We start from the raw sequence: 12,284 nt of genomic DNA on the forward strand, positions 1-12,284 counted from the left end.
TCAATTCAATCCCTCTACTGTGGGGACGGGGCGATGATTCGTGACGCAACCGCCGCCGCCTAGAACACGCGCACCGCCTCCCCTCGATGACACGTGGGACCCGCCGCATCCCGGGGACCACGCGTCATGCATGCTGAGCGGGGAGCCCCCGTCGTCCGCGTGTCGCGAAACCGACTGAGAACGACGCGTTATTCACGAAGGACCTACCACAGACCTTACTCATTCCACTGACATGACGGACCCACGGAGGACATGGCCCGCGCATCAGCCTTAAAGGCTAAGCATGCGCGTGGGGGAACCACCCTCGCAACCCCCTCCTCTCCCTCCCCGCCATATAATACGCGCAGCCCTGTGCCCTCCCAACGATCCCACCACCGAGTCTTCGGATACATCCATCCACAGCCAGATCTGCTCTCCCCTCTCTCTCGATCCACAGAAATCGCAATCGACACCGAGATCGCCAAGACCGTCGACGCCATGGCGCAGAGGGCGCTGGAGCTGACCCTGATATCGGGCAAGGACCTCAAGGACGTGAACCTCTTCTCGGCCATGGAGGTGTACGCGGTCGTCTCCCTCTCCGGCGACCCGCGCTCGCGCCAGCGCGTCGCCACCGACCGCGCCGGCGGCCGCAACCCGACCTGGAACGCGACTGTCCGGTTCACCGTCCCCGCCAACGCCGCGGGGTCCGTCCACGTGCTGCTCCGCGCCGAGCGCGCCCTCGGCGACCGCGACGTCGGCGAGGTCCACATCCCGCTCTCCGAGCTGCTCTCCGGCGCCCCTGAGGGCCCTGTTCCGGTCAAGTTCGTCGCCTACCAGGTCCGCAAGATCGGGTCCGGGAAGCCCCAGGGGGTCCTCAACTTCTCGTATAAGCTCGGCGAGGTGACACAGGGCCAGGCCGCTGGCGCCTACGGTGGTGCGCAGGCCGCGTACGCGCAGCCTCCCCCCGCCGCCGCGTACCCGCCGCAGGGCGCGTATCCTCCGGCCGGCAAGGCCGACGCCTACGGGGCTCCGTCCGCCTATCCACCGCCTGGTAACGCGTACCCGCCTCAGTCCGCGTACCCGCAGGCGACGAAGGCCGACGGGGCAGCAACCGCTGGTGCCTACCCGCCTCCCTCCGGCTACCCACCCGCTGGCAAGACAGGCGAGCCATCCACCGCCTACCCCGCACCCGCCGGCTACCCACCCGCTGGTCCGTCAGGAAAGCCGGCGAAGGCAGGCGAGCCAGTGACGGCCTACCCAGCGGCCGCGGCGGGACCCAGCACCGGCGCTCCCTACGGCGCCCCGCCCCCGCAGTACGGCTACGGGTACCCACCGCAGCAGCCGGCCGGGTACGGCTACCCGCCCCCGCCGCCGCAAGGAGGGTACGGCGGCTACGGCTATCCACCACAGCAGCCCGCCGGGTACGGGTACCAGCAGCAGGCCGTGAAGCCGCCGAAGAAGAGCGGCATGGGGATGGGCCTCGGCGCGGGGCTCCTCGGAGGCGCGCTCGGCGGGCTCCTCATCGGCGACATGATCTCCGACTCCGCCGGCGGGTATGATGCCGGCTACGACGCCGGGTTCGACGACGGCGGTGGCTTCGATTTCTAGATCGTCGGGGAGGATCGGATGTGCAGCAGCACAGTTCTTTTGTACGCTCTTGGTATTTATTCAGTTCTTTCGTCTTCAGATTTTCCGCTCAAAATCGCCGGCGCCTCTGTGCGCTGCTAGTGTGATATGGTAATGTAAATATGAGTTTTAACATGATATGTTCTGTAAATTTCTGTCTCTATTGGGCTCGAATCGCTGATAATTTGGCCGTGTTGTCTTTGTGCTCATTCATTTGATACGTTTGATCAAACTTTGCGTGTTGGAACTAGTAGTGATGTTCTAGTCTTGTGGTTGACGTGTTTGCGTTGGCGCGTGAATGTTGGAAAACTTGGCGTGACGGTGAATGAAGTCTGGTATGTTCTTATTGACTCCTTCATCGACCGGCCGGTGGAATTTTCCGCATCTTGCGAGGAAATTTCTTCTCTGGGTTAGTGGAAGAGTGGGTTAGGGGAAGAAACTTCCGGTTCGAAAAGGTCGTGGAGGGCAGTGTTGAACACTCGGCACTGTATGGTGCGCCTTCCATGCTAATGGCGCCGTTTGGTGCCAACTGCCAACATTGTGCGGGTGCAATCTTATTCGTGCAGACCAGAACTGATCTTGGCAATAATGCCATTAAGAAAATGATCCCAACAAGCTGTAGTACAGTTGCAGTCTTGCAGACCTCAACTGCTGTCCCTGTTCTTTGCAACAATGTAAATAATAGGAGTACTCCCTCCGTTCCTCTATATAGTGCGCCTTGTTTATGGCGTTTATACCAACGCATGTGCTGTCACTTTTATCTAGACTAGAAATGCCCTTTGCTTTTGTCAGACTCTCTTGCATGTGGATATCTTCGTCCAAAAATGTTAATGCGCACTACATTCCGGAATTTCATCCAAAACCTTATACGCACTATAATATGGAACTGAGGGAGTAATAGTAATACCTGAACAGTCTCTCTGTGCTTCGCAATAAATGCCAAAAAGGATCAGGACTGCACAATAGTACTTGCCATTGAGAAAATGATGCGAATAGACAGTCCTAGTAGAGTTTCCGCCAAACAGAAAGAAGACAGTCCTGTTAGAGCATCTCCGTCTGTAGGTGCGCAATTTTGTTGGTAAAAAAATACTCATGTCATCAACCAAATACAAAGTTCAGTAGGTTGTGTCAATGTTGCTAAATAATATTTTTAGGAAAGCTAACATGGTTGCCCTATGTTTTCGTCTTAGGGCTTGTACAACGACCGTTGGTTAATTTACATGCAGCCTTGTTCTTCTTGCTCCGCCGTCATCAACCAAATACAATTAGTTTAGTAGGTTGTGTCAATGTTGCTCAATGATATTTTTTAGGAAAACTAATATGATTGCCCATGTGTTTTCATCTTAGGGCTTTTACAATGACCGTTGGTTAATTTACATGCAGCCTTGTTCTCTTTGTTTCACTGTCATCAACCAAACACAATTAGTTCAGTAGGTTCTGTCAACGTTGCTCAATGATATTTTTAAAGAAAACTAACATGGTTGCCCCTGTGTTTTCATCTTAGGGCTTGTACAATGACCGTTGGTTAATTTACATGCAGCCTTGTTCTTCTTGCTCCGCCGTCATCAACCAAATACTATTAGTTCAGTAGGTTTTGTCAACGTTGCTTCATGATATTTTTAAAGAAAACTAACATGGGGTTGCCCTATCTTTTCATCTTAGGGCTTGTACAATGACCGTTGGTTAATTTACATTCAGTCTTGTTCTTCTTGCTCCGCCGTTTCACCTCCCACTGTTTCCTGCCCTCCCCGCAACCCCTCCACCTTGGCGCGTGCATTTGGCGGCTGATTATAGGCCTTGCATGACCCAAGATTTAGCCCCAATCTTTCACTTCCAATGCTAATTTTTTTAGTAGGAGCTTAAGTATTGATTTCTTTTAGCAGTTCCCATGTTATTTGAGGAAATAGAGAAGTCTTATTCCCTACTTTTCCTTTTGACCTTTGATGTTTCCATTTTCTTTGTCGGCATATGAATCAATTTTATTGTGACATAACCATTAAACTTATACTATAGACTACACAGTAGGGAGTAAACAATCATAGTAGAAAAGAGAGACATATTCATCCTTGAACGTTCTTTTTTTGACCCAAAACTGTAGGGAAACCCCTAATGTGAGTCTTTTTCATTTATAATTAGTAGTGGCAATGTACAATGGTGTAACATAAAGAGCATGTTACAAAGTTAGTAAGGAAAACTAGGGAAATTATAAATGTCTAGCAAAGGTCTCATGCCCTTAGTGGTGGAGACCAAATGTTTTTTTTACACTTGACATCATAAGTTTGGAAGTTGTAGTGTTTTTCCTTTTCTTTTTATTGGAAAGTCCAAGTAGAGAGTCGATGGGATTTCTATTCCACACGTGGGTCACTGGATACCGACCACATGCCCCCGCTGAGCGTTCGTAGTCCGGTCCACTGTTCTTTCTCCCATCGGTTTTGGGAAGGTTTGCTTCTAGAATCTTCCTTCTAGTGAAAATTCCTTTTTTCTGATTTTATAGGTTTCTCCCTTTTATTTTCCTTTATTTTGTAAATATTAAATTTCATTAATATTTTTTGAAAGCCATTCATGAACATTCTTCGAATTTGCGAACATTTTTTTTCTGGATTCAAGAACATTTTTCCATATCCAATTTTTTTTGAATCCATGAACATATTCAATATTTGTGACCATATATTTTAAAATCATGAAGATTTGCTGAAATTCAGGAACGTTTAAACAATTATGATTTTTTTGAAAATTCATTTTTTTCTCTAAATTCAGGAAATAATAAATCTTAAACATTTATGAAGCCAACATTTTTGGAAATTTGAATTTTTTAGCTTGCAATTTTTTAAATTCACAAACATTTTTAAAAATCTGGATTTTTTCCCTGAATTCATGAATGTTTTTTGAAATCCACAAATGTCTAATGCTCTGATATATCTTTTTTGCAATGTATTTTAATAGAAACCATTGGAAATAAAAAATCAAGCCAAAAAAAGGCTGGCCAAACGCTATAGTAGATTTTGCTTCTTTTGTCAATCTCAAGATGATGTGCCGGCTCAGTCTTTCAAAGGTGCTCATAGGGTAGGGTGTGCGTGTAATCATATGGGTGAGTATACGCTCGTGTATATCAGCGACTTCGATTGTGTTGTGTTAAAAAACGGAAATGTTAACGCCCACACGTGTGGGCATTGACCATCTCGACCACACGCATCCATCACCGTCCAGTACTATATGCACGAATCTTGGCACAATCTGGCCGATTTTCTGTGCCACGTAGGACAAGGCGCGTGTGTGGTGTGTGACATAGTTCGCCCGCACGTTGGTTGCCCCCCCCCCCCCGCGGTCAGTGGTTGCCACTCGGGGGCGTGTGGTGGAACTGCTATGCGCCCGCACGCCACGCGCCGACCGTGGTTGACGTCAAACACGTCGCGCACTTCGCCCACCTCCCCCTCACGGTTCCATTTACTCATCCCCACAGTTACTCGCACAACCCACTTCGCATTTCAGACGATTGGAGGAGAAGACGAGGGGAGAAGGCGACGGCGGAGGCGGAAGAGTCGATGGTGTTCGCGACCGTCGGTGGTACTCGCCGGACCGGAGCGCCTACAGATTGAAGGTAATGCTCGCTCCCACTCTCACAATCCTTGCCTGCATTTTCTCCCCTTCCCCCCGTGTTCGATGCTTCGCTCGAGATTTGTAGAGATTTAGGCGATTTGGCGATGCGCCGGTGTTCCCGCCGGCGGCGGAGTCCTGTGCTTGCCATTTTTGGTGGCACTGGGCAGTTTCGTCGCCGCCGCGGTGGCGGTCTCGCCGGTGTGGTTCTGCCTGTCCGGAGACACACACTGGTTGTGCCTTGGGATTGGGCCGTTGTTTTCCGATCTGATAGTTGCGCATTGCTTCGAAGTGGTATTTGCGATCAGTTCGGGGAGAAATTTGGGGATGAATTTCAAGTCATTATAGTTGCCATTGAACCCTAGATCTAGTTAGTTGTTTTTAAAACTGCAGTATGAAGGCAAACGTGGTGGTTTGAGTAACTATCATGACTGTATGGCAACTAATATCCTGAATGACTGTGATAGTTGCCACAAACTTGCTTTCCATGCGGCAACTAATTTCTTGAATGACTGTGATAGTTGCCACAAACATGCTTTTCCACAAACATGTGGCAACTAATTTCCCGAATGACTGTGATAGTTGCCACAAACATGTTTTCCATGTGGCAACTAATTTTTGCTGAATGATTGTGATAGTTGCCACACTGTAGGAATGGTAAAGTGTAGTAAATCGGTAGTCACTGCAGTTTCAGCAACCAATTGCACTGGATGGCAACTAATTTGCACATCAACTGTGTCTATTGCCACTTGGATAGTATATTCTTGTGGCAAATAGACTGTGAACACACTTTGGTTGTTGCCATGTTGTAGACAGGATAATGTCGCGAATTGGCTGCATAACATGGCAACTAATTTACACATCAATTGTGTCAGATGCCATATATATGCTTTCCATGTGGCAAGTATTTGTCTGAACACAGCATGTCTGTTGCCATGTTACAGTCAGTATAATGTGGCAAATTCATTATACGGCAGACGCAATTTTCGTGTTTTGCCATGATGACTTGTGATATCTGAACACACTGGCAATTTCAGGTTGTTCATTAGATGTTTTTCATCGCTTTTTTGAATTCTGTGTTGCATTTTAACATGGCAATTTCAACCTAGCACATTTTTGCCATTGAACACATGGCAAGTCATTGTTGTATGAGGACAGGGTGTGAGCTGCCACATCTTAGGTTTGTGCAGTGGAGGATTTTGTGACTTTCTTTCGTACTATCTTGTGCTAACATGGCAACTTCAACATTTTGTTTTTAAGTGCATTTACGATCTGTACATTTTTTTAAATGTAACAAATGTGCTTAATTGCCACATTTATGTTTTCGACAATCATAGGGGGGGGTGCGTGCGTGTTCATGTGATATTTTGCATTCACTAGTTGACATTTTCACTCGAGCCCATGCGGCAAGGACATTCTGTTAGGTGGCAACTGCTTACTTCCTGCATTTTCATTTCCACCGTGACAATTTGGTCTGTTCTTACCTCAGTAGAATGGCTCGCGGCGATCATCAAAACGGTGATGATGATTTCATGGATCCACCACAGCAGAATCGGGCAACTGGACGGAGAAAAGAGGGCGACGAGGTAACTGTCCACACACCCTCTTCCTCCTGCATATGTTATTGGTTGCCACCTCGAGCTTTGCAGTCGTCTGTCATGAACTAAAATTTCATGACAGTGAAAACATGGCAACAACTGATCATTTGTCTGTTTTTTGCAGAAGAAGAAACGTACTCGCAACAGGGCCTCCCAGGAACGACTGACTTCATTGACTGATAGATTTACCGATGATCAGAATGGAGCTGCTGCTGAGATGGGTATGCAGGCTCTGATGAATGTCCGGTGCACGAATCTAGTCAACCCTGTATGCGACTGGGTTGGTGAGATTTACGACCCCGCCTCTAGGGAATTTGTGATTCCGGGACGTGGAAGACTGCCGTCGAACGAGGAATCCGTGTTCTCCACTTTGGGTGTGCCCCGTGGACAAATCAGAGTCCCGTATGAGGTCAATAACAAGATCGAGGAAGCGTTGTTCCCCTGTTTGTTTCCTGGGTTGGAATCCATGCCGAACACGTCTGTACTGGTAGATTCGCTGCAGGTCATGAACAACCCATGGCGAGGTTTTTAAGATGAAACTACTCATGTACCTCATCTCAGCTGTTTTCGCGTCGACCACTTCTCTTCGCCTAAGCAACAAATGCTTCCCCATCCTGGTGAATGATCTATCTTTACTACATTATTTTCCTTCAATTTTTTTTATCCGATGTCATGTGCAAGCTAGTCACTGCCAGTGTTTTTTTGATGTTTTTTCCATTTGATTTCTGATGCGGCAACTCGTTGTCCTAAAAATTGTGTGGTGCAGGCGAAACTGAAAGATGTGAAGAACATGAATTGGTGTAAGTTCATTGCCAACTTCCTACATGATGCATTCTCAAGCAAGATGTACCATAAGGGTTGTTGACTACATTTAATGGTATTTTTTACCAGTCCTTTCTGTGAACACTCTTTTTAACACCTTTTATTCATGCATGGCAACCTGATCATAACAAGATGGCAACTACCATAATGACAATATGGCAACTGTCATCATGACAATATGGCAACTGCCATCATGACAATATGGCAACTGCCATCACACTATGATGGAAACTAGCACATACAGATGGCAACTTCTTCCTTTTCTCTTTTCATGCACTTCAACTTGATGATCGTAGGAACATATATTATCCTGTTTTTTCGTAAAATACCATGATCGCAAATGATATTTCTTTCTTTTTAAAATTGTTGTACATCAGCTCATGTACGTCGACTGTCTTGATCTGTCCATCGTGGATTTCACTAGGACAAGAGGCCCTCCGCCTACGCACAAGTTTGCTATTTCTGCGTGGACTATCGATGCTGTCAAGGCTGTGCTTGATGCAGACAGGGTAACTGATACCAAATATGGAAAACTGCAGGTTAGTTCTGGTTTCTTTCTCTACACGACATTCTTACAAATTTTTGTGGCATAACATATCGTCATGTGGCAACTGTTTGTGGTTAACAAGAGATGACTACCTTTGTTAGCCATGGCTGTCTGCGTATGGTATCCATGTCTCACTCCACATGGCAACTCTGTCATTCGTGCTGAAACTTATATTTGCGTCTTTTTTTTGTTGTATTTGCAACACATGAACTGCTAGTCAGTGTTCATCATTCTCTCTCTTACATCCTAGCTATTTTTTTGGTTTTTTCCAGCTGATGGCCAAGCATGCTATAGACTATAACATGTTTGGGGGCCTCAAAACTTTGGAAAGTGGATGGACGTGCACTCAGCTCCGTCTTGCCCTACCGAGGTAATCAAAGATATATATCTATGGTTGCCTTGGATTATTTTTGATGTTGTGCAAGTGACTGTAATATGGTTGGTTATTGCTGCTTCTTGTTTCATGCACATGCGAGGGCACATGTTGAGCATCTAATTGGGCAGTTTGTATCCGGAATGACCGGCTTGCTCGGGAAGTTGGTTGAGGGGTGGACGTCCCTTAATGGCTCCGACAGCGACACGGTTGCGAGGTGGTTCACTACATTTGTTCCAGAACGGACACATCGGCCAACTGGTTGCCGTGGCCGGTATGACTACAACAGTTCCCAAGAGCTTGCTGACACACAAGATGAACTAGATGGAGACGCTGGTCTCAGCAAGGATGACGATGATGACATGGAGAACGTGCAACAGGACACCGATGATGATGAACATGTTGAAGTTCGTGCAGGTGGTAAGAAGGGCAAGGATGCACCAGATGTCCCCCCACCAGAGAAAGTCAAAGAACATACGACTGCGAGAGGCGAGAGGGTGTTGCCATCAAAGAGGGGGAGGGCTCCAGAGGATGTTGGGCAGGGTTCTCCTGGCAAGAGGTCTAGACCGATCCCGTAGCTGCTAGGAGGAGGTTCGACTTTAATTTTAGTTTTTTGTTTTGTCTATATTTTTGAAACAGACTGGTCCCTTTTTGCATTTGTTTTTGCTAAGCGCGGCAACGAGTTTGCTTTCTGACAATTGCCACCTTTTTTCCTCCATCTTATACGTGCAGTGAGGCGACAGCTGGTGGACGAGCAATTACGAAGAAACAGGCACCAACGCCAACCCGTGTTTCTGCTTGGTTGAACAAAGGTACCCCCATTGCTGGTGACACCCCTTCCACCAGGTCATCTCCTTGTACGACGACGTCCAACACCAGGGATCCTGTCATGTTGCCAGACCTGAGAAAGCCAGTCAAGAAGTAGGTTTTCCATGTGCTTTCATTGACATAGTGCTATATTTTTGATTTTTCAATGCATCCGTTCAGCTTGCCACATGGGCTTCTGTCATCGTCCCCACATGGCAACTGCTGTTTTTCAAATGATTTCCTTCCTTTTTAACTGCATGGCAACTCCTGCTTGTTTTTACATGGCAACTGCTATCTAGGCCAAATGGCAACTCTTATTGTACCTACATGGCAACTGCCATCTTTCCATTGGCTTGTGTGCTCATCCCATACCTAGTTTTGAAATTGCATTCCTGGCAGATCAGACATTTTTATCATTCTTCAAGTTGGCTAGCATGGCAACTCTTGCTGGATTTGCATGGCAACTGCTAACTATGCCACATGGCAACTCATATTCCCCTTACATGGCAACTACCAACTTTTCCACCTATTTTTCATTTTTTAGATTTATACCATGGCAAATATTTTTTGTTCATTTTTAATACCTTTTTCATGTGCTCTCTTTTTTGCAGGGTGAAGAAGACTACTACACGCGGGGCCAATCATATCATTAGGGACCCACTCGAACGCCTTCACTCAATGTTGTCAACAGGGGGCAACTCAGATGTTCATGAGGCGCCAATCGACAAAACTGCTACTGCACCATCAACTGTTCTCACTAACTCTGACGCAAGTGGCCGACCATCTCCGCCGGTTGCAGATGTGCAGGTTATAACAACAGACATCCGTACATCGGGGAGTGACGAGTCGGTATCTACCAGGACATGTGAAATATTGCCAACTCTTCTGGCAATGAAGGATGCTGCTGTGAGCCATGCCACCCCATCAGCAAGCGTTGAAGTGGATGCTCCCGAGACCAACCTAAGCAAGAAAGTTTCCCTCTCATCTGACACTGATTCCAAGCGCGTGCGTGGTGGCACTCCTGTGTCCACGACAGAAGTGGTTGAGGCGGCAGTTCATAATGATATGCCATCTACAGGTGAGAGTCTTGGCACAACAACTCCAGCTCCTGTTGGTGCAGATACTGCTAAGGCGACTGTTTCACGTGCTGGTCTTCCACCGAGGCGTCATAGCCCCCGCAAGAAATCAACAGACATACCCAACGCACCAGCTGTAGCTAGGAGCAGCAGAGATTAGTCTGGTTATGTTCCTGCGTCCACACTATTCCCGCCACCTGCCAAAAGCAATGTGATGGAGAAACCGGAAGACCGGAGCACAACTGATGCAGGTGTCAAGCCGGGCATGAGTGAGGCAGGTGAACGCCCGGAGCAGACTGTGCCTTTACCCGCAGTGGAAATCCCCAGCTTAAATCTGCGCACTTCCAGGCTCCCAGTCAATGTTGGTGTCCCCTACAGCCCAAACAAGAAGATTGTTAAGGAAGCTGCGGCTGATACCGCTGACAACACGCCCCGCCCTACAAATAAGCCCGATCATTCTGTAGCGGCAGATTCAGATATGTTTGTTGATTTTTCACCCTTGGATTCTGCCCCGCAAGTTGTTCGCGGTCCGACCGGTAGGCATGAGAGGCACCCAATGGCCTTCACCCCACCGAGCTTTAGCCTTGGCATCAGTCAAGATCAACCAGTGGTGCTAGATCCTATGCCAGTTGCCTTTGCTTTCCCGGGAGGCATGCCCGCAATGATGGCACAACCAATGGTCGAGGGCAGGAAGGCTATCAAGTTCGCAGAGCCGATCGTCCAAGGTACATTTCTTATGTGCTTATCATTTTCTTGTATACATCTGTGTAGTTTGACTTTTGTCCCAAGCATTTTTTGGGGTTCTCACTTGTGATGGCAACTGATATGTGATGACATGGCAACTAGATTTGCTGCACCATGTCAGCTACATTTTTTGTTGCCATGCTGCATTTTACATTCGGCAATCACATGGCAACTGAAGTTGATTCAACATGGCAACTGTAGTTGTTGTCACATGGCAACTGGATTTGCTGCACCATGTCACCTGTATTTTTGTTTCCATGCTGCATTTTCCATTCGACAAGCACATGGCAACTGGAGTTGACACAACATGGCAACTGTAGTTGCTGTCACATGGCAACTACAGTGCACTACACATGGCAACTGGATTTGCCTCCACATGGCAACTCCCTACTTTTTGTACCTACATTTCACATCATGCACCCTATCTTTTCACATTCCATTTGTTTTGTTTCCTAGGTATCCTAACCCACTTTTTTGATCCTTGCAGGCACCCCTGAGGAGATTCCACCGTCACTTGATGAACCTTACCGCATGATCAAGGAGGCAGCATTGCAGAGGAGGTCCTCACGACGTCAGGGGCAATCAAGTTCCAATGTGCCTGCAGATACGGTATCTGAGGATACCATTAGGAGTGCCACCCCTGGTTCTGTGAGGCAGCAGAGGGTAGTTCACCCACCTCCCGCGGAAGACTACGAGCCCGAAGTCAGGGCCACAAAGGAACAGACCCAGCTGTACGATATTGTCAAGCGATTCGGAAATGCGAGGGCCAGCAGCAAGCACATGAAGGAGCTGAAAGCGTAATGACCACATTTTTCTTTGCTCTTTCTACCATTCATATTTTTTCTACTTTCTATATATGATCCACTTACGTTTTAGTTCTTCCTTTTTTACTTAGTAGACATGATTCTTTCATGTTATATCATTTTCATACAGCTCATGTTTGGACAGAACCAAGGTCATTCAATGCGAAGCGACGTACGTCGACCTGGGTGATCTTGCCGAGTCCGTGAGGCCAAACGGTAAAATGTCGACGAATGTAGTTGCATGCGGGATTGACTACATCAACAAGCATATGGATATGTCTCCCGACAAAACAATCATGCATTACAGTGTGACCT

At 47.5% G+C, this 12,284-nt stretch overlaps 1 protein-coding gene across 1 annotated transcript; it reads left to right on the forward strand.

The window, feature by feature from the left end:
- The first annotated feature begins 341 nt into the window (after positions 1-341).
- Positions 342-1,756, forward strand: LOC125545894 (protein SRC2-like). Its single transcript, XM_048709951.1, has one exon. It carries the CDS (start codon positions 478-480, stop codon positions 1,585-1,587), a length of 1,110 nt encoding a protein of 369 aa, XP_048565908.1. The 5' UTR covers positions 342-477; the 3' UTR covers positions 1,588-1,756.
- The last annotated feature ends 10,528 nt before the right edge of the window (positions 1,757-12,284 follow it).

The sequence above is a fragment of the Triticum urartu genome, chromosome 3, assembly GCF_003073215.2.
Source record: "Triticum urartu cultivar G1812 chromosome 3, Tu2.1, whole genome shotgun sequence".
Taxonomy (NCBI): Eukaryota; Viridiplantae; Streptophyta; class Magnoliopsida; order Poales; family Poaceae; genus Triticum; species Triticum urartu.

Bases quoted from the DNA above. Each gene is read 5' to 3' on its own strand.
- LOC125545894 (XM_048709951.1), top strand. From the start codon at position 478: ATGGCGCAGAGGGCGCTGGAGCTGACCCTGATATCGGGCAAGGACCTC.